General features: G+C 56.2%; 1 protein-coding gene across 7 annotated transcripts in view; it reads left to right on the top strand.

The window, feature by feature from the left end:
- The window catches only part of NRXN2 (neurexin 2), a 98,801-nt gene that overhangs the window by 28,760 nt on the left and 44,141 nt on the right, over nucleotides 1-25,900 (top strand). For 3 of the 7 annotated variants that reach the window (XM_065881926.1, XM_065881928.1, XM_065881925.1), the window contains exons 6-14: nucleotides 3,418-3,441; nucleotides 10,957-11,118; nucleotides 11,761-12,199; nucleotides 15,869-16,255; nucleotides 16,416-16,619; nucleotides 22,650-22,676; nucleotides 24,133-24,252; nucleotides 24,589-24,970; nucleotides 25,566-25,756. In XM_065881926.1, the coding sequence (XP_065737998.1) occupies nucleotides 3,418-3,441; nucleotides 10,957-11,118; nucleotides 11,761-12,199; nucleotides 15,869-16,255; nucleotides 16,416-16,619; nucleotides 22,650-22,676; nucleotides 24,133-24,252; nucleotides 24,589-24,970; nucleotides 25,566-25,756 (1,936 nt within the window). Of the gene's footprint in view, nucleotides 1-3,417; nucleotides 3,463-10,956; nucleotides 11,119-11,760; nucleotides 12,200-15,868; nucleotides 16,256-16,415; nucleotides 16,620-22,649; nucleotides 22,677-24,132; nucleotides 24,253-24,588; nucleotides 24,971-25,565; nucleotides 25,757-25,900 lie in introns of all 7 variants that reach the window. The other 4 variants (XM_065881923.1, XM_065881921.1, XM_065881922.1 and 1 more) reach the window with 3 other exon arrangements.

The following is a 25,900-nucleotide window of genomic DNA, read 5'->3' as shown; positions in this document are numbered from 1 at the left end:
CTGCTTGTCTTTTGGAAAAATGGGCCCCTCTTATCTCTGAATCCTCTTTTCTTTGTCCTGAGCGTCTCTTGCTCAAGCTCCACAGAGATTGCCTTCACTCAGACTGTTGTGATTTGTGCGTACAATCCCCTTCTTGGCTTTCTTGAAGGGCTGGAGCTATGCCGATAGATCAAGGTGAAGATGGGGTAGAGCTTTGTCAAAGGCCCTTGGCCATGGTAAGTTACACTTGCTACAATGACTGACTTCTTCATGCCCTCCTCCCTCATCATGCACTGTCATCCTTGTGCTCGTGGGCTCCAGGAGCCCTCTAGCTGTTTCTGTGGGTGGGGCAAAGCTTTCCTTGCTGATTTGTTAGTCTGAAGCCTCAAGCCCTCCCGATCCTGCCATTTGGGAAGGCGTGGGCTGCTGCGTCACAGGTGCCAGGATGGGTTCCAGTGGAGGCTCCACTCTAGTATTTGGCCACAATTGCCCCCTCGGGCATGATCACCATGGACTGGGTTCTGGATCTGCAATACCTAGGTCTAGAGGGGCCCCGTCTCGCCCACCACAACCTCACTATTTATCAGAGGAAGCCCGGGTCTCCTGACACATCAGTGGAAGGCCCTCTCAATCTTGTTTCTTTCTTTCTTATTTTTTAATTTGGCTGTGCTGCACGGCTTGCGGGATCTTAGTTCCCTGACCAGGGATTGAACCCGCGCCTTTGGCAGTGAAAGCGTGGAGTCCTAGCCACTGGACCACCAGGGAATTCCCTCAATCTTGTTTCTTTTTTTTTACTTATTATTTTTGGCTGTGTTGGGTCTTCGTTTCTGTGCAAGGGCTTTCTCTAGTTGCGGCGCGTGGGGGCCGCTCTTCATCGCGGTGCACGGGCCTCTCACTGTTGCAGCCTCTTTTGCTAAGGAGCACAGGCTCCAGACACTCAGGCTCAGTAGTTGTTGCTCACGGGTCTAGTTGCTCCGCGGCATGTGGGATCTTCCCAGACCAGGGCTCGAACCCGTGTCCCCTGCATTGGCAGGCAGATTCTCAACCACTGTGCCACCAGGGAAGCCCTCAATCTTGTTTCTTAATTTGCTCTTGTACTTGTTAAAAAATTGAAGTTGTCCATGAAAGTCGAAAACTCTTTTTTCCTTGTTTTAGTCTCCACAACCAGTTCTAATTAAAAAAGAGTAGTAGCTGGATTTTTACCTCGAATACCTTTTTTCCCCTATCTTGTTTGACTAGTGCAGTGATACCAGAGCACTTGTACCTTTTTTTGTGCCATGGGTTTAGCTGCCCTGAAGCTAATGGTTCCTTGTCCTGACTAGTTGGCCTCTTCATTTCCCAACGGTCCTACTGGCTGATAGGACCAATCCTTGTACCACGTGTTATCCCCTGTTCCAGCCTCTGCATCTGCAGTTAGACTCTTGTCTTCCTGCTATGTAAACTGTTTCTGCATCACTAATAGTTAATATTGGTTATTTAGCACTTCTTCTAGCTGCTTAATATTGAATTCTGTTATTTTTAATGATACAAGGCCCTTATTAATTGTCTTACTGAATTAGTCCTGTGCCCACTGGTTATAATAACTCTCTAACTAATGGATCTGTCTCTAGAAGACCTCTCCTTCTCACAGTCACACTCCCGGGCGCACAGTTTAGTATTTGATGGACATGAAGCAGTAGTGTCCCAATATCTCTGATCCACTAAGTGAAGCTGCCTCAGCCCCTTTGCCATCTCCTCCTCAAAGGGTAATTTTGAAGGTGGTTCTTTGACCATGAGGAGAGGAAATGAACATTAAGCCACATGGGGGCGGGGCTATGTGGCGGGGCCTCTAGAGTCTGGGGTAGAAGAAGCTGGCTTATAGTTTACAGAGGAGTAAGGGATTTTAGAGGGAGGTGGGCCTCTCTGCTCCTTTTTATGGTGTGGTATGTGGGGGGGAGTGAATTTTTGCTGCTGGCTGTGGGGAGCAGAGGCACGGGGGTCTGTGGGTGTGTGTGGAAGGAGGCTGGGCTGCTGGGAAAGCCTGACCAATTCCAGGGACTTATAGGAGTGGTGGTGGTGAGGGGGTACTTCATTCTGGGAGGAACAGCTGCCCAGAGGAGCATAAGAGAATAGGCATGGGGTGATTGAAGAACTGGGGGAAATTTGGGGGTAATATGGGCTCTGAAAGGTCAGTTTAGGCAGGAAGGAGGAGTCAGTTCTCTGTGGGAGGGCGGAGGGGAGGGAGGAGGTTTTGGGATGATTAGCTCTGATGTGAGAGTGAGCTTTCTGCCAGCCCATGGAGGGCAAGTTTCCTTTTCCCTGTTCTGGTGGTGACTTACTCTTTCTTCCTTTCTCAAGGAACAGAAATGGGAAGAAAAATATCCCAACCCTCCCCCCACCCCCCTGCCAAAAACAGAGCTGCCCCTCCCTCCACCATGACTCCCTGGATCTATTTGCTATCCTCTATCCCCAGGAAAAGCAGACACCCATATCCCCTCCTATGCTCCCTGGGAACACCTTCTCCTTGCCTCCAAATGAAATTGCCTCTCATTTGAGCCAGTCCTGGGATTCTCTGGGGGCCTTGGCCACTCTTCTCCCAGTCTGACAGCCAGCTGGCCCATCACCAGCCAGTTAACCCATTAACTCGACATGGTCACTGGTCAGCCAGTTGGCCAGTACCAACTTGCTCTTTAGCCAGTTCTCTGGAAAGCCATCTGGTTGACCAGTTAGCCAACAAACCCATCCGTCCATTCCCTGAGTCAATAGCCCATCCCTTTCTCACACCCTGTTCCCCTCCCTCCCTTCCCCTCAACTCCCTAACATTTCAGCCCATAGGACTTACTAATACTGCATAATTGGGTCTGCTTCTTAACTGCCTGCCTTCCCTCTCTCACCTTCTGTTGGAAAACCCCGTTGCCAACTCTGTGTGTGTGACTAACACGCTTATAACCTGGGGGACCAAGGGATGGGCAGGGACAGGTGGGGCAAGGTATGCGTGAAAATCCGAACTAACCTTTCTGTCTCATCGCGGAATGTGGCCATCTTTAAGTCTTTGCTTTCCTGGTCCAGTTCTTTTGTTGTTTTCTTCTCTACTAACCAAGGTCTTTAACTGTTCCCCTTCTCTGCAGCCGGCTCTTCCCGGAGGGGATGATGGCGGGGAGAGGAATCCAGAGGAGGGTTGGGGGGGAGGGGATTGGGAGAAGGGATTTAATTTTTGTGTGTGTTTTATTTCTCCCTCCCATTATAATTTAATTTTCTTTAAACAAAATACTTCAGCTGAGCTTAAGGTGGGAGGGTCTGAACAACCAAACATATACGGATATATATTTTTCCTCCTTCCTTGAGTTTCACAGTTGGTCATTTTCTTTTTCTTTTCTTTTCGTTCTGTTCTTTTGTTGTTGTCTTTGTTGTTTTCTTTGACCCCCCACCCCACCCCCTTCCCCCATATCTCCGGTGAAGCACGCAGGCATTGGACACGCTATGGTAAACAAACTGCATTATCTGGTAGATATCACTCTAATTGTCTTACCGTTTGGTTTGCCGTGGGTTTTTTTAACTGTTGGATTCTGCCTCTTTCGTTTCCTTTCCCCGTTTGGTTTTGGTTGTTTTGCTCTTCCTATTGTTTTCTGCGTCCTGGACAATCTTTAGATTTTGCTTCTCTCTTTTAGTTTTCTCTTTCCCTTTTCTTTCTTTCTTTCTTTTTTTTTTTTTTTTTTGTTCAAACTCAAATCCAAAAGCAAACGGAAATTGAGGAATTTGGTCTGTCCCTGCCCTAACCCCCCACTTCTGAATTCAGATTCCTGGCCAGAGAGACCTGGGGCAGTCCCCATGTTCATTGGCTCTGGTTAGACCAGCCCCGATGCCAGGCTGCTTATTTTATTGCTTTATTTTCCTTTTCTCCCCTGCCCTGCCCCTTGTTTCTTTTCTTTGATTTAGCTTCTTTCTTGATCTCCTGAAAATCCATGGAAAACACCATCCCATGACATGCTACGCTCTGCTGACTGTCAGTTCCCGGACAGGCCCCTTGAGTTGGGGGAGGGGGCTGGGGGTGAGGCCTCCAGTGGCAGCCAGCTCCACAGGCTGCAGCGAGGGAGGTGGCCTTGGGGGATGCAGAGCCATCTGGGGCCGGTCCAGAGCTCCTTCAAATCACCATTCATACCAGTTTAGGAGCTGCCCCATGCTGGCTGCCAGGGAAGAAGCAGCATCCCCTCCCTCACTTCTCAGTCTTGAGGGGTCCTGGTTCCGTCTCCCCCGACATCTTGCATGGCATGAATGGTCTTTTCCCCCCACCAGGGACAGTGTCCAGTTCCCCCACCACCCTGCTGCTCTGACTAACACTGTGTCTCACACTGTCTTCCTTCCTTCCCTTCCATCTCCTGTCCCCTGTCTGCCCCCTGCCTGTCCCGCATGGCCTCTGACCGGGGTTGGTTCCCTTCCCTGTTGAGGGGGTGAGAGGAGGAGGCTCAGCTGGGGTGAAGCCGGGGTACTTGTCGCCAAGCTCCTCTGTTTGGGTTGGGCTCAGTCCCGGTGAGTGTTGGTGTGGGTGTCTGTGTAGACACAGCTGGTGTGTGTTGGTGTGTGGGTGCGACTGTGTGTAAATGTTGGTGTGACATTTAGGGGGCGTTAGTGGGAGACTGTACTGTGTGTTTGTGATTCTCTGCTGGTGATTCTACAAGTGTAAACGCCGGTGTGAGCCGGGGGCTGCGTGAACCGTGTGCTTCTGAGCTGGTGAGGGCTCTTAGGGGGTGGGCTGTGGGGACAGGGAGGGCAGGAGCAGGGGAGGAGCTGAGGGCGGCCCTTTGCTCCTCACCTCCCCTTGGAGCGTATGCCTGCAGGCCCTGCTGTGCGCCATCCCCCGGGATTCCCTCCTGCCTGCCCGGTCCTGGCTCTGCGGCAGCAGGCAGTTAGTCATCGCCTATTAATAATGCAGAGTGACTGAGCACCAGGCTGGGGACCCTGCAGTTGGACGTGTCTGCTCCCACGGGGCCCACGCTGCTTGGGGCAGCTGCCTGGCCTTCCCAGCCTCCCAGGTCTGCGTAGCTGCCTGGCTGCAGAGGAGGGAAGCATGAGAGCCAAGGCTTCCTGTCTGAGTGGCTCCCCCACCTCCCCAGGAGGATGTGCCTCTGAGGCCACATCTGGCCTGTCCTGATACTCTTGCAGGTCTGTGTTTCCCTGCACCCACAGACCTGTGGTGGTCCCATCCTTTGCCCTGTCCTGAGCTAGTGCCCGTGGCCACGGCCAGCCTAGCCCTCCCCAGTCCAAGACCTCATTTGGCCACTCTGTCGTCCCAGTGTTTAGGTGGAGCCATGTGGTGGTCCCAGCACGGCTCCTCCACGGGCCTTGTTCTCCAGCTGCTGCTGCTAGGAGTTCACTGCTGCCCACACCTCAGGCCAGGCCACTGAGTACCTGTTAGGAGCTGGGCATTTAGAACTCTTTCTTTACAGAGCTTCACTAGACAGCTGAACTGTGACTTCAGGGACAGAAGGGAGGCAAGATAAAGCCAACCCCTGGGGATACCATCTGAGAATCAGGGCCCTAAACCTCCCCTTCCTTCTAGTCTCAGTTCAGTTAAAAACTGTGTGAACTGGGGCTAAAGCTGTTTCCTCAGCTACCAAACGAGCTGCTGATATACCTGCATTGCCTATGTCATGGGGTCAGTGTGAAGATCAAGAAGGGGAATGGAAGTGAAAGCGTCTGTACTCTGTAAAGGGAATTATAATTTTATTAAGCTTTATGAGATATTAACTGATTATCTCCGTGTTTCCAGGGCAGGGATGTTTTGTAAAGAAGCAATTCCCTTCTCATAGCAAACCCTGGAGAATACAGCATATTTGGCCCCATTGGAGATCCTATTACCGTCCTTTCTTGGGAATCAGTCCCAAAATAACTACATGAAACCCCAGAATGCCCCAGGAATCGGGCCTGGGAAGGATGGAATGACTTGGTTAAGTTGGTCAAGAAGCAAACAACCCTGTCTGGTTTCAGCCCTTGCCAGGAAAGTCCCTGTGAATTTCTAAGTCTCCAAAGTCCACGCTTTCTAGCGTGAGCATCACTGCTTGGCAACCGGAGCTGGTGCCCATGGGTGGCCTGAGTTGCCTCATAAACCCTCAGATACCTGTCCCAGGGATCAGCTCTTTCAGCCAAGAATGGAGTCAGACAACCGGGCACCCAAAGAGACAGGGTTCAACCTGCTCTGATTCCCGGGCATTCCTCAGCTGGACTCTGGTTGGTTTTGTATTTATTTTTACTAACTTCTTTATATGGACTCTTTTTGTTATTTGAGTATTCCTCCTTGGGGGAGAGGGTGGATCCGGATCAAAAAGGCCAACCAGTGGAGAAGTTTGGGTCAGGTGTGGTCAGGCTGAAAGAAGTGTTCTCTGCTCGTGACACTGGAGGCTTTGCTTCTTCTAAATAGCTCTCACCTTTTGAATATCATTTAAACTCGACGAATGCCTAGATTGCAGGCAGCAGGCAGAGATTATTCCCAGTTAACAGATGGGGAAACTGAGGCCCAAGAAGGCCTGGGGTCATATAGCAAGTAGTGGAAGAGTTCAGTGCTTTCGCTTTATTGATCTCATTTGATCCTCATAGTAAGCCTGGGAGAAGCAGGAGTGATGGAAGTTGTTAAACCCCTTTTACAGATGAGAGTCAGAGATGTAAAATGAGATTGTTCTGGAAGATGGTAAAGGCCACAGGAGAACTCAGGATTTGTGACCTGAAGTTTCTGTTCCCAAACTTTATTAAATCCAGTCATCAGGATTCACCGTGGGGCTATCACTGCTGGTTAGGTCATCTTCCTGGTGTGTCTTTCCAACCTGTTTCTCTCTGCAGCTTCTCCCCACCCCAAGCAGATGGCTAAACTCAAACATGTAACAGGGCTGCACACGCTCCCTCGGCTGTCCTCCGTCCTCATGCCCTCATGCCCTCATGCTCCCACGTCCACAGTCCTAAGGGCAGGCCAGGACCTTCTTCTTAAACTAGTTGTCCTTACCTGTCTTTGGCTCAGGAACCTCCTGAGAATTTGGTGACAGCAGTGGACTCTCACAGGAAAAAGAAGCCCATTGAAGCCGTTTGCATACAATGCCAAGGGGTGTCATGACTCCCCAAAGCCCATCTAGCCTACCTACAGGTTAAAAACAGTCTTATTCTCCCCCAAATAATCCCCCTCCCAGGAAGGTCAGCAACCGTGTGATGGTAGCAGGGAGCTGGGAAAGGCTCTGGATGATGTCAGAGGGGTATTTTCCTCTTCCATAGCCTTTCCTCCAGGGGTGCGGTGGGCATGGAATGCCCGAGTGGATTTGTGGCCAAGACCTGGTTTCACATCCTAGCAGCCTGCCTAAGGGGGAGAGGAGCAGAAGAGAGGTGGGGCCAGTAGGGAGGGTTAAGAGCCCACCCAGGTCATAGGCTGCCCCCTGCAGCCACCTCTAGCCACCTGCCCCGTGCCTGGGGAACGGCGGAGGTTGGGCGCTGGGCTCCTGAGTCTCCTGGCTCCTTCCCCTCATCCCTGGCTGGCCGTGGCTCTTCCAGGGTAGAGCTGTGGCTTATTCCTCTTGTCCTACTCAGCTCCACTCAGGGCCCAGCCTGTCTGTGTTGCGTGGATTGGTGTGGGTTGGGTGCAGGGTACCTGCCGTTTCTTGGGGTGCTAGCCGTGGTTCTGATGACAGAAAAGGATTCTGCTTGGAAATGAGCCTGTCAAGACTCCCTCCCACTGCCTTCAGTAAGACGTGATGTGTGAGCAGGCGTGTCTGGGGTTGGTGATCAGTGATCAGTGGTGAATGGGTGGTGGGAATGAGTGTCTGGGTCACCCTCTGGGGAGGAAGGTCTGAGTCTAATGTCCCATCCCTTTCTTTCTCAACCTGTACATGTCTCTGTTCTAGTGGTGGCTCCTCTCCCTTCCTCCGTTGAAAGGAAGCTTCTCCTTCCTGCACCCCTACAGCTCTTTCGCCTCCATCTCGGCTCTTCCCAATGCCCCCCGGTCCCGCATGCCTTCCCACCTGTGGCTGCCTTTCTCTCACCTGTCCTGCTGGGCCAGGCCCCCCACCCTGGCCCTCTAACCTGCATGCATCCTAGCTGTGGTGGCTGTTCTGTGTCGCATGCCCCCCCTCTGCCCTCTTCCCCTGCTGGCCCCACCCCTTCCAGAAGCTGTGCGGGGGGATTGGGGGGCAGGGGCATCATGAACTCCTGGGGTGGAGGGGGACCGGGGGAATTATTCCCCTGTTTCCTGCTTTTACTAACGAACCTGCCATTTTTGTGTCTGGACTTTGATTTGTCTGAGGGAACAGTCGGGTTTTACTAATCTCAGTCATCTCCCTCCTTGCCTTCCCCAGAGACCTTCCTCCATTCCCCTGACCCTTGGCTTCCTTTCTACCCAGTGCCTGTCTCCCCCTTTCTCTCTCTTCTTCCTCCACCCCCAGGCTGACCACCCCCCCCTTCCTCTGTGCACCCTGTGTTACCCTGCCTTCTGCTACCCTCTCCCCACCCCTGGGCCGGGTGGCTCTAAAATAGGGACAGATACAAAAGGGATTAAGTCAGCCCTTTCCCAGTAGGGGGCACCGCGTGGTGGTGATTTGCGTAAAGCCATGGCGGGCAAGGTCAGATCTGTGCCCAGTCTGGAGGGGAGTTGAGGAGGGCCCCCCCGCAAGTCAGGTCCTTCTAACTCTGAGGGCGAAGGCAGGTGAGCTGGCCGAATGGACCGGCGGAAGAGGGCCCATAGGGTGAGGAAGATGCCAGTAGCTGGTGCCCTGGCCTCTGGGGCTGGGGAGGGGAGACACCTGAGTGGCTCAGGCTGCTGGTAGGCCGACGTATATATAGAGCGAGGAAGAGCCTCTTCTGGGGGAGCTTTGGGGCTGGGAGGGTCCTCCTCATGCACAGGAGCAGGGTCATCCCATCAGATCAGTCTTGGAGGACTGAGATTCTGTCCACCAAAGGCCCCGAGGCGCTGGGTTCATAGATGGGACACAGGCAAGTGAGAGCCAAGTGTGGCCCTGGGTCACAAGGTGGCTTGGCATTCGTTTTAATGATGGAGACGTGTCCCCTGGACTGTGCTGGGATTAGTAGGATTACAGGGACACATCAGGCCAGGGGCCCGGCCTTCAGGAGCTGACTCTCTAGCTGGGGTGACCAGACACAGGCTCAGGAACTAATAGTGGCCCAATTCCTGGTCCCTCAGTGCAGCCCCGGGAGTGGAGATGGAGGGCAGGATGGAGGCCCCTTCCCCCTGCCTCTCTGTCTTACCCCCATCTCTGTGTCCCAGCCCCCTTCTGCCCTTTCTCCAGCCCCCTTCTGCCTGTTCTAATCTTGTCTGCATGTTTCTGTGACTAATACTTTGACCCTTCCCTTTTCCACCCAGATCTCCACTTCCTAGCCTCGGGTGGGGTGGAGGGAAGAAGAAATAAACAATAATGACCAACCCTCCCCTCAAAACAAGACTCAAAAGCTTCAAAGTGCCCGCTTCCACAAAGACACCCCCTTACCTCTGTCCTTGAACCTAGTCCCCCCAGCACAAGATTTGATGGCTCCCAGGAGGGGGCCCCTTCGGCCCCTCCCCTCTCACTGTGAGGCTCCAGCCCAGCACGAGGGGGACTCGAGGGGCCTGTGAGGGACGTTCCCCTTGGCCCCGTTCTGCCCATGTCCCTTAGGTGTTCCTAACACCCACTCTGCGGCCCTGCAACAGTGGAACCCTGGCGACCAGTCACTGGAAGATGGCTGGTGGCATGTGGGTATGGACTGATGTGGGGAGGACAGCACGGGCTGTGATTAGAAGGCCCCAGTCTCCAGACTTCGCCCAAAAAGGGGGTGCTGAGGCATGTTTGGAGTGTGGGATTGGGGTGAGCTGTGGCCTGCAGAAGCACAGGGTCGGGTTCCCCGCGAGTCAGCTTCCCGATCAGCCCTGCAGGACCCTGACCGTCCTAATCCACAGTCTTCAGAGAGTGGGGGCTTATGGTCCCCTGGCCTTGGCTCTTCCCCACAACCTGGCTGGGTGTGGGATGCTCCTACGGCTGGACTTTTCAGGGGTCAGGTGGACATTTGTCTGGGGAGCAGGGAATCAGGAGTTCCCTGTATTGTCACTGCCCCCCAAGGTCACTTCAGCCTTCTCCAGGCCACTACTGAGCCCCTTTCACCTCCTCAGAGCACCAGGTATGCCCCCATCCCTACCCATCTTGCTTTCTTACCTGACTTCTCAGCCCAGAGTCAAGGTAACATGAGGTTAGCCTGTCCCCCTCTGTTCCTTACTCTGGCCCCGATGATGGTGGTGGTGAATGAATCAGACAGACTGATGAATAGGCCAACGGCTGCCCTCTCCTTGGGGGACAAGGGAGTGACTTGGAGAGTAAAGAGACAGACTCAGCAAGGGGGCTAGGACCAGTTAGGGGGGTGCTGGTGGGAATCAGCCCTGAAGGGTGCTATGTGTCCCCCAGGAAGTTCCAAGTCTCCCCAGGAATATCTGGGTTCCTGTTCCTCATGCCCTTGCTGTTGTCCACCTCCCTCCTGGCTAAGATTGAAAGGACTCCTCCACGCCCTGCAGGGAGAGCTGCAGGGGAGTCCAAGCCACCAGCACCCCAGGAGAGTGGGTTTTCTCTGCCTTGTTTATGAAAGATGCTCTGAAATCACATGGGGGTCCAGAGACCCCTTCAAGAGGAGAGAATCGAGGGCGCCATTTGCATCCTGCCCTGCTGGGGCCCTTCCTGAAGCTCCCACTCCCGTCCGGAGCCACTTCTTGGTGCTGTTCACAGTGAGCACTTCGAGTGCCCTTCAGGCCTCTGCCTGCCGAGCTGGGCCTTAGCCCACCCTGAAACCATCAAATCTTGTGCTGCCTCCTTCCCCCACTTCCCCCCCACACCCCCACTGTTCCTCCTCCGAGACAAGCAGACATAAAAATGGGGGGGTCCCCCTCCCCTGCTGCCCCCCGGCCCCTCCCTTGCCCAGCCCGAGGCTCTTCCCAGGGAGTTGATGCCGGTTGTCTCCTTGTCTCTCCCCCTCCCTCCCTGGGCTGGGCAGGTGACCATCTCAGTGGACGGGATCCTGACCACCACAGGCTACACGCAGGAGGATTACACCATGCTGGGCTCTGACGACTTCTTCTACATTGGGGGCAGCCCCAACACGGCGGACCTGCCGGGCTCGCCCGTCAGCAACAACTTCATGGGCTGCCTCAAGGATGTGAGTAGGGCCAGGAGGGGGCCAGGGGCAGCCCGGGAACCCTGTCTGCAGTGCGATTCGGTCTGACGGCCAGCTGCCTGGGGCCTCTGTTCCTTCTGGTCAGTGGTGGGAGATCTCTCTTCAAAACCTAAGGCCCATTGACTCCGGCTTCTCTCTTGCCTCCTTGAGCCCCAAAGGCCCCCGTCCTCTCGGAGGCAGCTGTGTACAGAGGCAAGAGTGGTGGACGTGAACACTAAAGACCTGTGTTTAAGGTCCACTCACTAGCTCCATGACCTTGGCCAGGTCCCTTGACCTGTCTGACTCTTAGTTTCCTCGTCTGTAAAATGAGTGGTCAGTACTTAACTTCTCAAGGCGGCTGTGAGGAGCAGATGAGAGCGTAAATGTCAACCAAACGTCAGTGGCGGTTGTCCTGTGGTTATTACGGACTGCAATTCAGCAGCGCCGAGGGCCGCCGTGCTTGTGCTGGGCAGGGAGACAGGACAGAGATAAGTGGGGCAAGGGAGGTGCTGTTCACAGCCTCTGCTCGTGCAGTTCTAGAACAACGGCCCGGGGCTGGGTGGCAGGGGCCCATGCCGCCGGGCAGGAGTGGCCAGGCCCTAAACTGCTTCCTCTTCTTCATCCCACCCCCACCCCTCCCTGCAGGTGGTGTATAAGAATAATGACTTCAAGCTGGAGCTGTCCCGCCTGGCAAAGGAAGGAGACCCCAAGATGAAGCTTCAGGGGGACCTGTCTTTCCACTGTGAGGATGTGGCTGCCCTGGACCCTGTGACCTTCGAGAGCCCTGAGGCCTTTGTGGCGCTGCCCCGCTGGAGCGCCAAGCGCACCGGCTCGATCTCGCTAGACTTCCGCACCACTGAGCCCAACGGGCTGTTGCTCTTCAGCCAGGGCCGGCGGGCCGGGGCTGGGGCCGGCAGCCACGGGGCTGCCCCGCGGGCTGACTACGTTGCCATGGAGCTGTTGGACGGCTACCTCTACCTTCTGCTGGACATGGGGTCTGGGGGCATCAAGCTGCGGGCGTCCAGCCGCAAGGTCAACGACGGCGAGTGGTGCCATGTGGACTTCCAGAGGGACGGGCGCAAAGGTCAGAGGCCTCTGGACCTTCCCCTTTCCCCTGACCGCCCCTCTCCACCCACCCTGACGGTCTCTTTGGCTGTTCTCCTCCCGCCCTCCCCTGGCCCTCCCAGCCCCTCTGTTGTCCCTGTTGCGTGGTGCCTTGGTGGAAAGAATGGAGTCAGTCGGACCCGGGCACACACCTCATGCTCCCACTTCCTGCGTGTGTGACTCTAGGCCGTCCCTCAAGCCCCTGCAGCCTCGGTTTCCTTCTTTATAAAAGGATCATTAAACTGGGGTGCTCAGGAGGGAAAATCAAGAGAATACCTGTATAAGTGTTAGTGCAGTGCGTAACACAGTGGTTATCCCGTTCTCTCTCTCTGTCTTTTTAAAACATTTATTTATTTCTGGCCGCGTCGGGTCTTATTTGCTGTGTGCATGCTTCTCTCTTGTTGTGGCGTGTGGGCTCCAAGGCGCATGGGCTCTGTAGTTGTGGTGCACGGGCTTAGTTGCCCTGTGGCGTGTGGGATCTTAGTTCTCTGAGCGGGGATCAAACTCGCGTCCCCTGCACTGGAAGGCAGATTCTTAACCACTGGGCCACCAGGAAGTCCCTATATTGTTCTCTTAAAAAAACTTCCCAACCTTGCCTCCCTTCTATCTAGATTCATTCAAACTTATTTATTAACTCACTTGAATATTTAGCAAGCACCTACTGTGCGCCAGGCGCTGTCCAGAGTGCTGGGATGGGGCAGTGGTGAGCTGGAGTCTCGGCTGTCCCGGAGCTCGTGTTCCAGTGGGGAGACACAGACAGTAAACGCCACGCTCCGCGTGGTGAGGTTCTTGCACGGTAAAGCAGCGAGGCGGAGGGCACTGGGGCCGGGCAGGTGCTGCTCTTGAATCGTCTGCTGCTTCTTGCCACCCCTCCTCCACTCTTCTTTTTCAGTCTTCCTTTCCCATCCTCTTCCTGTTTTCTGCCTATTTCTCTTTACTCTTCTCCATCTTGCTGGACATAAGAGAAAGAATTGATATAAATGAGAACTGACACATTATCCAATTTAAGCTCTTATCAACGTCAGCTAAATTTTCATGCTCCCCCAGCTGTCGCTGCACGGGGCTTCAAGTCTGGGTCGAGTGAGCGTCCCCGCACACACAGGGAGGAAGGGGCTGCCATGGCTCCCGGAGATGTTGGCCTCTCGTGGGCTTGCTTGTTTCTTCCTCTCCTTTCCTCAGGGAAATGAGGCTTCCCCAGGCTTTGCGGTAAATGGCTTCGTCCCCTTGTTTTGTGTCATGATGGTACCAGGGAGTCTTCACAGAGCACTTGTTGCCTCCCAGGGTTTCCACACAGGGGATCTGTAACTCTCTAGGTTGGAAATCTGCTCAGGCCTTGCATAGAACCCCAGGGCCTTCCGCTCTTCTCTGTCTTCAGGAAGTGGTCTCCTTAGCCTCACTCGATCTCCAGAGCCCACACACCAGCCCTGGCTAGTCCTTGGGTCACTTTGACCAGTTTTTTTTTTTTTTTTTTTTTTTGCAGTACACGGGTCTCTCACTGCTGTGGCCTCTCCCATTGCGGAGTGCAGGCTCCGGACGCGCAGGCTCAGTGGCCATGGCTCACGGGCCCAGCCGCTCTGCGGCATGTGGGATCCTCCCGGACCGGGGCACGAACCCACGTCCCCTGCGTTGGCAGGCGGACTCTCAACCACTGTGCCGCCAGGGAAGCCCCGACCATTTCTGATGGCCCACATTTGTTCGTGTACACCAGCACAGACTTGGGACAGTCACTCCAACAAAGCTCTCTTTGACCTTCCCCATGTTTCTAAATTTTATTGTGGTAATTTATACATAACATAAAATTTACCATTTTAATCATGTTTAAGTGCACAGTTCAGTGGCATTAAGGGCATTCACACTGTTGTGTAACTATCCCCACCCTCCATCTCCAGAATGTTTTCATCTTCCCAAACTGAAATTCTGTCTGCATAAATACTAACTCCCCGTCCCCCAGCCCCTGTTTACCACCATCCCACTTTCTGTCTATGAATTGCCTACTCTAGGGACCTCCTATACGTGGAATCACACAATATTTGTCCTTTTGTGTGTGGCTTATGTCACTTAGCATAACGTCCCCAGGGTTCATCCACGTTGTAGCATGTGATGGCATTTCCTTCCTGTTTCACAGCTGAATAACGTTCCATTGTATGGATAGACCACCTTTTGTTTATCTACCCATCTGTCGTGGGACACTTGGTTTGTTCCCTTTCCATGTTTTAGAGTGACCTTGAAAGAAGACCTATATTCACTTTAATTTCCTTTTGCTGACTCTCCATTATACACCCTTTCCCCACCATAGCCTTCCACCCCCTTCTTTCTTTCATATTCTGTTCGTCTGTGGAGAGTCCAGTTGGGTGGTGTCCGTGTCCAGGAGGCCCCACGAGGGGTGGGTGGAAGCACCTGGGGAACCTGCTACAAATAGAAGTGTGGGTGATTGGGGGCCACGTTTGGGGGGCCGGGAGGAGCAGTGGGGATCGGACACCTTGTCGGGGAGGACAAGCCAGGGACCATGGTGTTAAAATGGGGCCCAGGGGAAGGGCCTCTCTGGTGCAGGGAAGGGTTTGCACAGAGGAGCACATGCTCCAGATGTGGAGCCAAGTGTGCAGAGGAGGCCCTGGTCCTGCTCCTGCCACTCCACGCTTGGTGCCCATGCTGTCTCTTACCACTCCCCACCCCCGATCTCTGCCCGATCAGGCCTAGCGTGGATCAAACCATCCTTACCTCTCTTTATTAGCCCCTCTGAGATAGGCAGACTTTTTATTTTTATCTTTTAAAGAATTCTTCCAAACTTGAGAAAGGAGAGCGGAAGGAGAATGTATGGAATAAAAATTACGAACGGAATAAAGCTTCTAATGTATAGGTTTGGGTTTCTTGAGATCTCAGGAAAGGCTTTGAAGCTCGCACCTGATCCCAAATCTTTTTTCTAAGATAACCAGCCTCTCCATCCAAAGAACTCTTACAACGCAGAAGCTCTATGCTTGGTTTCCCTTTCCTGGCTGCTGTCCTGTCTCACAGGCTCCAGGAGCCGATCAGCCTGACTATCTCTCCAGGTCGGGGGGTGGGAGATGCAGGTTCTGGGGTCCTGCCACGTGGGTGGTACTTTGGCTCTGGTCCTTACTCGCTGCGGCACTTTGGGCAGCTTCCCCAGTCTCTCTAAGCCTCATCTGCCATTTCAAAGTGGGATCGTAAAGGACCAATTTCATAGGGTTACCGTGAGACTTAAGAGATATGATATACATGATGGGCTAAGTGCCTGGAAATATAGTCATTAAAGCTCAATAAATGTTAGTGGGGGAAGCCCTTTGGATTCAAGCCTTTCAGCTTCCTTGGGGGTCTCTGCCTCTGACTCCTGGTCTAAGGGGCTGGCTGGGGGAAGGACATGTGAAGGATCCAGCCCTTTGGGGGCGTGTCCACCTCCTGTACATCCTCTGCGGACTTGCTCTGGTGGGAAGGAGGAGTCCGGACAGAGGCCCACTGCACACTACAGCTGGGCTGGGGCTGGTTCACACTGGTTCCTGAACTTGGCACCTTTGTCAAGCAGTGTCTGCAGCCCAGGGCTGCCTGAGGTGTGAGGGCAGGACATCCTTTTCTGGCCTGTGGGGTCTCTCAGTCCTGCCCTCCCCACTGAAGCCCACTCTCACTCCATCTGCAGGCTCCATCTCAGTGAACAGCCGCAGCACGCCATTCTTGGCCACCGGGGAGAGCGAGATTCTGGACCTGGAGAGCGAGCTGTACCTGGGCGGCCTACCTGAAGGCGGGCGGGTGGACCTGCCCCTGCCCCCAGAGGTGTGGACGGCGGCGCTCCGGGCTGGCTACGTGGGTTGCGTGCGGGACCTCTTCATAGATGGGCGTAGCCGAGACCTCCGGGGCCTGGCTGAGGCGCAGGCGGCTGTGGGCGTCACCCCCTTCTGCTCCCGGGAGACGCTGAAGCAGTGTAACTCCGCTCCCTGCCGCAATGGCGGCATCTGTCGAGAGGGCTGGAACCGCTTCGTCTGTGACTGCGTCGGGACCGGCTTTCTGGGGCGGGTCTGTGAGAGAGGTGAGGCTGGCCGTCATCCCGGTGCCCCCTGCCCATCCCTGTGCCCCTTGTAGACCAGCCCTGGGCCTGCCATCCCTGCACTGATTCTCTGGGTCTTCTCTCTCCCTCCACTGACCTCTGCCTGTCCCCCCCCTTCTCCCTCCCCCCACTCCTGGGGCAGAGGCCACGGTCCTGAGCTACGATGGCTCCATGTACATGAAGATCGTGCTGCCCAGCGCCGTGCACACGGAGGCGGAGGACGTGTCTCTGCGCTTCATGTCTCAGCGGGCCTACGGGCTCATGATGGCCACCACCTCCAGGGAGTCAGCTGACACCCTGCGCCTGGAGCTGGACGGGGGCCAGATGAAGCTCACCGTCAACCTCGGTAACCGCCCTGCCCGCGCCCCTGGCCCCTTCCCCGACCCTGCCTCTCACCCACACCCCCTCTGTCTGGAGAAGTTGGTGGTGGTGCCAGTGAGAGATTGGTGGTGGGGAGGCGCCAGCCCTGGTCAGAGCCCCTGAGAACTTCGTCCCAGAGAGGAGGCACAGTGTAGGGCGATGCCTCGCTCTCGGCGGCACTGTGGGGAGGGGGACCCCGAATGTGTCTGGGGTGTGACAGCCACCCTCCCGGGGAGCTCCTGGGTCTCGGAGGCATCTGTTCTGCACGTGCACATGTAAGGACGTAGCTCATTCCTGGTTGTCAGCTCATCCACTTGCTCATACGTTGGTTCATTCCTTCGTGAAGCATCGCAGACACCGACTGGTGCTCAGCCCAAGCTCAGTGCAGTGGCAGATCCGGAGACAGGAGGACCCAGCCCTCACACAGCCGCCCTCGTCTGCTCTGCGTTTAGAGAGCCGTGTGTGTGTGTGTGTGTGTGTGTGTGTGTGTGTGTGTGTGTGTGTATGCACAAGGGGACATGTCATCTTCCCCTTGTCTGCTTTCACATGTGAGTTCCCATAGCTGCCCGTTTTATAGATTGTGAAATCCATCTACTGACCTGTCCAGCATCACAAAGCTATAGTGATGGTCAGGGAAGACCCCGGACTCAAACGCAGGCCATTTGCCCCGAGGTTTGGTGCTTTCCTCATTGCCTCTAACAGAGCTGGGGGGTGGAGGGGCATCAGGGGCCCTTGCCACCTGAAGGCTCGATGCCTCTGCCCCTGCCCAGAGGAGGCACAGCTCCACTTCACCTGGCAGTCCCCGGGGCATCCATGTGGTGGGACCGTGAGACCTGTTGGACTCTCCGTGGGCTTCAGCTCTTGTGGGCAGGGTCAGAAGGAAAACAGCAGGGCTACTCATTCATCTGACATTTATGGGACACCTTCTTAGTGCCAGTGTGTTCTGAACCTGGGGCTACAGTAGTGACTAAGGTGAGGTCCCACCATCATGGAGCTTTCAGTCAGGGGAACCCTGGAAGCTAGAGGGCCTAAGCTGCCCAGGCTGGGGTCACATCTGTCCCTTTCAGGCTAGCCTTTGAGCGTATAGAAGTGTAGCACCCAAGGGCCTGTCATGTGGGAAGTTCAGGCCCCTGGGGTTGCTTCTTGTGTCCTGGGCCTGGAGGAGAACTTGGGCTCTTCTGAGCAGGTTAGAATGCTCAACTGGAGAGAACACGGAGCTTTGAGCTTTAAATATTTATCTGGAGTCTATCTTAACATTGGTCTCCAGGGCATTTGGGGGACAGACTGTGGCCTTTTGGGGACCCATTACCTTGCTAATAAATTTATAGTGTGTCCTTTCCCCTTTTGGCCACCTGGCCTTTGTACTCCTAGGACAAAGATTTGCTGAGTGAGGCGGGGGCTGGAGGTGGGGAGGTGTGCAGGCGGCCAGGGCCCCGGAGGTGGGGGACTTTAGGGTTCCCTGAAGCTCAGCTTCTGACCGCAATCACAGCCTACAGAGTGGGTGGGGGGTGGGTGGCAGTGGGAAGCGGGATGGGAGACACCCTTTGGCCAGCGCTCCACGGGTCTGTACAACGGCCCCTGGCACCCCTGAAATGGTCACAGGAGGAAGGCGCCAGCCCAGGACCCCGTGCGTGGCCCTGCGGTTCTCAGACTGCCCAGGTGAGGTACCCCTTCACCCTGGCACGTGTTCTCAGTGTGGTAAGCGCGTGGCTCTGTACTTGGTGGGAACACTGCAGGGGGATCTGGGGCCTTCTATTTGCAGGGAGAGCAGATGCTTCTTCCTCATTTGGACTGTCTTAGTTTCCCTGTGAAGAAGCGTGGGTTCCTTCAGGTTCGACAGGAGGCAGCAGCCTTGGCCAGGACAGTGCCCTCTGGGGGGCCCTCGGGACCTTTCACCCTCAGGATCTACCCTCTTCTTCCCATGGATATGCTTTTCTGTCTGTGTCACATAAGTATTTAGAAGTTAAGGAACAAGGTGGCCAGCAGGACAGTCCTCCCACATCTCTCGCTGCCTGCTGTGCCCGCCTCCATCCACAGAAATGCCATTTCTAACGGCTCATGACAAGCCGTGACCAAATGCTTGTTGCAGACACATCTGTCCACAGACACCAAGTGATGTGTGTACAGGGAGGCGTGTGACCTCTGTGTGAACCACACAAGCACACAGGTGGTCCACACCCAGCCACCAGCCTCAGGCTATGATGGGAAGAGCACTGGGCCTGGGGCCAGAAGATCTGGGTTCTAGCCCTGATCTCCTAGACTGCTGGGTAAGTCATTTCCCCTCTCTGAGCCTCTGTTTTTGTCTGTAAAGTGGGGATACGGATCCTCACGCTGCCTCTTTTCTGTGGTGGTTTTGAGGCTTAAATGGAATAGTGGGAGTGAAGACGTTATATAGATGCAAGCCACGCACATAAAGACAGACCCAGCCGACTGGAAGGGAAATCGTACTGGGACAGGGACCTAAGCTTAGAGCCAGGCCTGGGACTTGCTTCCACATCGCATGACCCAAGCTGGCCCCACCTCAGGAGCCCCATTCTGATCCCCATCCTTGCTACCCAGGGCCTGCTCCACCGAGGCCCCGGTCCTGGTCCGGACTTGCTGCTGGAGGATGGAGAGGAGCCTGGCGGGCTTTGTCTTTGGCCTCGTGGTCCCATCCTGTAGTGAGGGAAGCCAGGCTCCCAAAGGCAGCTGTGCAGCATGCCAGGGGCTCACTGGAATGACGCAGACTTGGTCCTGAAGAGAGCGGAGCTGCCCCTGGCCATGTGGCAGGAGGAGGCGCTCAGTGCCAACCTCAGGTGCCTGGGTGTTTGCTGGGCTGGAGAGGGCCGAGAAGGCCTAAGGCTGCTGCCTCCATCCAGGCAGAGGTGCCAGAGAAGCCGGTTGTGCCTCCTGCCCCGGCCCCAGCCTCCACCACGTACACCAACGCTGAGCCAGTTCCCGGAGCTCTGCTGTCTACGGGCCCTGAGCAGGGTGGTTGGTCTCTGTCCTTAGAGGACCGTAGAGTCCCTGGATTCTTCACCCTGTTCCAGTGTGACCTGGGTTCCTGGGTTCCTTCTACCTTGGGCGTGGCCTTTGGGGCCAGTGCCCAGCCTGGCCTGTCCCTCATCACCCCCCTGGAGTTGCCTTTCTCTAGGTGTGCCCGTTGGCAATCCCAGTTCCTAGTGAGGATGACATGAATGGCTCATTGTAACTGAAGAATCTCCAAGCCGGAGGGGCCCTCAGAAGGCACCTCCTTCAGCCCGCCCCCGTGGGTGCATCCTCTGTGCCTTCCCCCACCAATGGGAGGCTCTCCACCTCTGTTCAGATGCCTTCCGTGTCAGGAGCATCCCATCTCTGAGCTGACCACCTCAGTGATTCTAATCTCTGGGTTGTTCTTCCCTGGTGGAAGCTTCCCTTTCTGAAATTCCTACTTGTGGACCTAGTTCTGCCCTCTTGAGCTGTACAGAGCAAGCCTGACTCTCATTTGTGTTGTAAGCCAGGCTAAATGCACATTACATTCCAAAGCCCTTTAATCTCTGGGACCATGAGACGGTGCCTTGTTCCCATGGGGGGCTGTTCAGTAGGTCTTGAGCGCCTTCTGAGGCTGGGCTGCTGGGGAGATGGCTGTGAACGAGGGCTGCGCCGGAGTGCATGCTGCCACTCTGTGGTGTCACCTCCAAGACTCCAGCCAGCGGGCTCCGGAGGCTCCTTGCATTGGAGCCTTCGTTCTCTCTCCCCCACCTCCAGTCCTTGGGGCCTGGGTGGGGGGCAGGTGGGCTGCAGAAAGAGAAGCCTGGCTTCTTTTCCTGAGCTCCTTTCCATGCAGATGACTTTTTCCCACCAGTCTTATCACACATTCATACCGTCACCCTGGTCTCCGTGTCCTGCCAGGACCTTGGTGGGTCTCTGCAGACCAATCGCTTCTGTCCATTTGCCGAACGTGAGGCGTGGGTTTCTAGCCAACAGATTAGCAGTTACAGCTCCCTGAGCTGCGCTCCGGGTGGGTGTGGGCACCAGAGGGCAGTTTCTCCCACTTACTCACAGTTCCCGGCTTTCCCCTGGGATGGTGCTGCCTGCTTCCTGGGGGCCCATCTTCAAGGGGAGTTTGCTCCCCTTAAGCCCCCCTGGAGTAGTGGCTCCTGCGGGTGGGGTCACTGCAAGGGGGTGGGCCTGGAGCTGACACCTCTTCTCTGGACAGATGGACCCCCCCCGGTGCTCCCCTGCTGGGGAGGGGAAGAACTGTGCTCCTCTCTAGACCTCTTCTCCAACAGGGGATCGGCCTGCCTTTCCAGCCCTCTTTTTTCTTTTTGGACCCTTCATTGGTGAAGACTCTGCTGGCCCTGAGAGAGCCCCCGTGACCTGACTCCAGGCCTGGCACCCCTGCCCTCACCCCGACATCCTCCCCTTCCCACTCTGTCCAGCTCCTCCTTCCCTCTGCTCACCCTTTCTTCCTCTTTTCTCTCTGCATCCTCTCCACTTCCTTCCTCTCCCTATGACTTCCGACTTGCCCCTGTATCTGCCCCTTGACCTCCCTCTGCCTCTCCCTTGGTGCCAGCCTGTGGCTCAAGGTCCCGGCTGCTCCCCCCACTCTTCTGCTGCGGTTGACAACGCGTGTGGGGCTCAGCTGTACTGCCCGAGGGGCCCATGCCCCCAGAGCCACAGGGGAATCTTTCACCTCTGCTGCAGGAACCTTCAGGGCCCAGGGGATGTCAGGTGCCCCCACCCCTCTTTGCCTCCTGGGCCTTGTGGGCAGAGCCTGTTCCGGGAGGAGCCACAGGATGGCAGGATATTGCTGTTAACAGAGGCCTGGAACTTGCCCCTGTCTGAGAGGCAAGGGCCAGCCCAGTGGACACCTTTTTTTTCTCCCAGCTTAGGATCCTCTTGTTCAAGCCCCTCAGCTCACAGGGAGAGAAGAGATTTGCCCGCAGTCACATGATGAGATTCGGACCCAGCGTTTCTGCCTCTTCCTGCAGGACCTTCTGCAGCCCCAAGCTGTCTGGGTCTGATGGAGCAGGACAGGCGTCCAAAGGGCCCTAAGCCCCAATTTCACAGGACGCTAGTGCTCTATTTCCTCCGCAAGGCTGGCTGACTCACATGGGGTGGGTAATGTATCCCACCAGGGGTGTGGCCAGAGGCCCTGGGGCTCTGGGCTGCAGCTCTGTGTAGACAGTGTGCTTTCTGAGCCCATGGGGCCCTCCGAGCCTGGAGTTGCCGGATAGAAATGCTGGGGCTGGGGAAGGGGCAGGAGACTTTGCTTATGGTAACTTCTTGTCCCCGAAGTCCTCAGGAGTCATACATTGGGGGCCTCGGTGTCTTCGTCTGTGAGCCCCTGGCCCTTCCCTAGGAAAACGGATTAATACTAGTTCCTCTTCAGGGTGAAGGACCACCTTGGTCCCCAAGGACAGCCTGGCATCCTCCAGGTTAGGAAGGGTGGCAAGAAGGTTCCTGTAGGGGTGGTGCTAGCCCCCTGGGACTTTGGGAGGTGTGTGGCCACGGGAAGGGGGCCCTGGGGCAGACTCCTCCATTTAGCTCAGAGCCCAGAGGGCACGGGGTGATGCGTCACAGCCTGGGCTCTGAGCAGGGAGTTGTCCCAGAGCAGGGGGTGCAGGGGCTCTGGCCCTCCCTGCCCGTCTCCCTCTCAGAGATGGGGAGATGTCGGGTTGGTCAAGCCCTCGGTCCCCCTCACTGATCCCCTGTACGACTGGGATTCCCAAGGTGCCCATCTCCCTCAGACATGAGAGGCCTGGGCCCCTCTGAGAAGGGAGATGTAAACCTTCTTCCCATCACCTGGCTGCCCCGCCTCCCAGCTCTGGGGAGGGTTGGAGCCCTCTTGGGGGAAGGAGGGAGAGGGGTCCAACTGAGGAAGGGGAGAAGGCACCTGAGCACGCGTGGTCCCCAGAAAGTGGCCCTGGGAGGAACCCCCGCCCGCAGATACCCCTCCCTGTGAAGGATGTAAAAAAAAAAAAAAACAAACAAAAAAAACTTGTTTTGCCTTTTTGTCTCCCCTCCCCCTCTGCCCGCCCCATGGCCCCCCCAGACTGCCTGCGCGTCGGCTGCGCACCCAGTAAGTGGCTTCCGTCTTCTTCTGCAGAGCCCCAGGGGGCCTGGGATTCTGGACTCTGGGATTTGGGGAGGGATGGTGGGGGAGGAGAAGGTTTCATGGCTAGCTTGTGTGGGGCTTGGGCAGTGGGTATGGAGAGGGGAGCTGGAGTGGTGGGGGTGAGGGTGTTACGGTCGTGGAGGGCAGAATGAGCCCAAGGAAGCTGACCCAGGGGCAGCTGGTGGAGGGTCCGGGTCAGGATGTTCACCGGGACCGGGAGAAGGAAGGCCCAGAAACTTCAAGTCACCTCACATCCTCTGGAGGGTGGGGCAAAGGCTTGGTGGCACTTACAGCAGGATGGCTGGAGGGAGCCGGAGATGGGCTGGGACATCCTGCTGCATCTCCAGAGGTGGCCACAAGGGGGAGGGCGGGGCACACAGGAAAGAAGATGAGGGCGGGAGGTGAGCAGGAGGTGAGCTTGGCCAGGGCTTCAAAGCTCAACCCCCACCGCCCCTGTTTGGGGTGGGGGGCGAGATTCTGCCAAAGGGGGCTCTCTCAGAGGTGACAGTGAGGGTCGCAGCAGGGGTGAGATGGAGAGCGGGTGTGGACAATTCTGAGCACCCCAGTGTGCCTGGATTCAATGCTCTGTCTCTGAGAGTATCTGCATGGTGTGCCCTGAGGTCACGTAAGAGAGCACAGGGACGTGGCAGCCACAGGCAGAGAGGGTGTGTACGTACCGTGGCTCTGGTGTGTGTTTGGCACGTGTGTGCGCATGCATGGTGAACCCTGTCCCTGCTGGCAATAGCACTGGGGGGCCCAGGTGTAAAGCTACACGGTTTTAGTCTTGGGAGTGGTTAATCCAGGTCCTGAATAAATGGCCCTAATTCCTAAGAAACATTCTGCTCTCTGGTCAGGCTGGATGTGCTGTGTATATGGTTGCGTGTCTGGGTGTGTGGAATTAACCAGGCATGTGCAGAAAGGTCACGTTGGGTTCCTCTGGGTGGGGCAGCTGTGCGTCTGTGTGTTTTCACTGCCAGCAGTGAGTCTGTGGGTGCACATTCACATTTGGGTGCGTGGTAAGGCTCAGTAGTTTTGGAAGTTTTAGGCCTATGTACATATGCTGGGACTTTAGCTGTTGGCTACACACACTGACGACTGAAGGTCCTTAGGAGATGTGGGGAGGAGTATGTTGGTGCAGGTGTGAGTCTCTGCGTGCAGAGTCTTAGGGCACAGCTCCAGAGGCACCGCGCCATTCACACCGTATTCTTTTCGAAGAGCACCCTTGGATGTTGCGCGAAGTGTGGCAAGACTGAGCGTGTCTGTGTTTATGACTGGGTGTGTAAAATCTGTGTGTGTGTGGGGGTGTGTACCTGTGTGCATAGGTGCGTGCAGTGGTGAGGCTCTGTGTGCCCAGGGTGGTACGTGAAGCCATATGCGAGCGGGTGGAGGTGCCATGCTCACTCCCCCCTTGGTGCCGCAGGTAAAGGCCCCGAGACGCTCTTTGCGGGGCACAAGCTCAATGACAATGAGTGGCACACGGTGAGGGTGGTGCGGCGTGGCAAGAGCCTGCAGCTGTCAGTGGACAACGTGACCGTGGAGGGTAGGTGGTCTGCGGCCCCATTCTTGGTGACCACTACCTGGGGCAGCATTCTGGCAAGCTGCCAGTGCCACTGGTATATCATGGGCTCCTGGACCCCAGGGACCATTTCAACTCCCCGCAGGCAGCTTTGCCCTGCAAGCCTGTCGGCCCTGGCCTAAAGAGTCCCACAACTCCCCCAGACCCAGGAGCTGTGCTTGCTGCCAGCACCCACTGCGAGGGTTTGCCAATGTCTCTCCCATGTGGCCCTTGAGTGGAGGGGAGGCTCCTGGGGACCCAATGATCCTACGATCTGGGCTCCAAAGCCACGTCCCCATCTCTGTCTCCTGTCCCGAGCAGGACAGATGGCAGGAGCTCACACGCGGCTGGAGTTCCACAACATTGAGACAGGCATCATGACGGAGCGGCGTTTCATCTCTGTGGTGCCCTCCAACTTCATCGGGCACCTGAGCGGGCTGGTGTTCAATGGCCAGCCCTACATGGACCAGTGCAAGGACGGTGACATCACCTACTGCGAGCTCAATGCTCGCTTTGGCCTGCGTGCCATCGTGGCTGACCCCGTCACCTTCAAGAGTCGCAGCAGTTACCTGGCACTCGCCACGCTCCAAGCCTACGCCTCCATGCACCTCTTCTTCCAGTTCAAGACTACAGCCCCCGACGGGCTCCTCCTGTTCAACTCGGGCAATGGCAACGACTTCATTGTCATCGAGCTGGTCAAGGGGTGAGGTGCTGGGCACTACACCACTGTCAAGGACGTGGTTCCCCCCCACCCGCCATGACCAAGATGCAGCTCCCCCAGCCACTGGCTGAGATGTCCAATCCCCCCAGACCACAGGTCAAGGTTCAGGTCTGCCCCCCACCAGCCAAGATGGAGAAGCAGCACCCTGTCCTCCACCCTGGTGACCCCCCCCCCATTACTTCCTTGCCAGGGATTTCCCAGTCATATCTGTCCTCCATTCGCTGTCCTGGCTCAGGCAGAAGACAGGGCTGTGTCCCTCTGGCCTCTCTTGCCTGAGAGGTCCCCGCCCTAGAGCAGCTCTGTCCCTGCCCCCAGAGGACCCTGCTGCCCTCACAGATCTCTCCCCCCACCAACTTCTCTTCTGAGCCTGCCCCCGGAGCCAGGTCCTCTGTGGCCTTCCCTGCCCGCATCTGCCCATGACGGGACCTCACACCAGAGTCCTCGTGTCTATGAGGTCTCCCTCTCCACCCCTTCTGCTTACAGCTCCCAGCCCCACCGCAGCTATAGCTCCTCCTTTCCCCACCTTCCCAGCATCGGCCCCACCTTGACCCAGTGTCTCCTCCCTACTGTGGGGCAGGTACATCCACTACGTGTTTGACCTGGGGAATGGCCCGTCCTTGATGAAGGGGAACTCAGACAAACCAGTCAATGACAACCAGTGGCACAACGTGGTGGTGTCCAGGGACCCCGGCAACGTGCACACGCTCCAGATCGACTCCCGCACTGTCACTCAGCACTCCAATGGCGCCCGAAACCTCGATCTCAAAGGTGGGGCCTGGGGCCTCTGCAGAAGGCCTGGCCCTACCCCAGATGCCCCCTCCGCCCCAGCAAGATCACCCCTGACCTGGGATGCTCTTTCACGCGCGTGATTCTCCCCCTGCCCCCACCCATGGTTTCCCTCGCTCTTTCCTG

This window comes from Phocoena phocoena, chromosome 8 (assembly GCF_963924675.1).
Source record: "Phocoena phocoena chromosome 8, mPhoPho1.1, whole genome shotgun sequence".
NCBI classification, from domain to species: Eukaryota; Metazoa; Chordata; class Mammalia; order Artiodactyla; family Phocoenidae; genus Phocoena; species Phocoena phocoena.
This window is presented reverse-complemented; position numbering and strand designations above follow the sequence as displayed.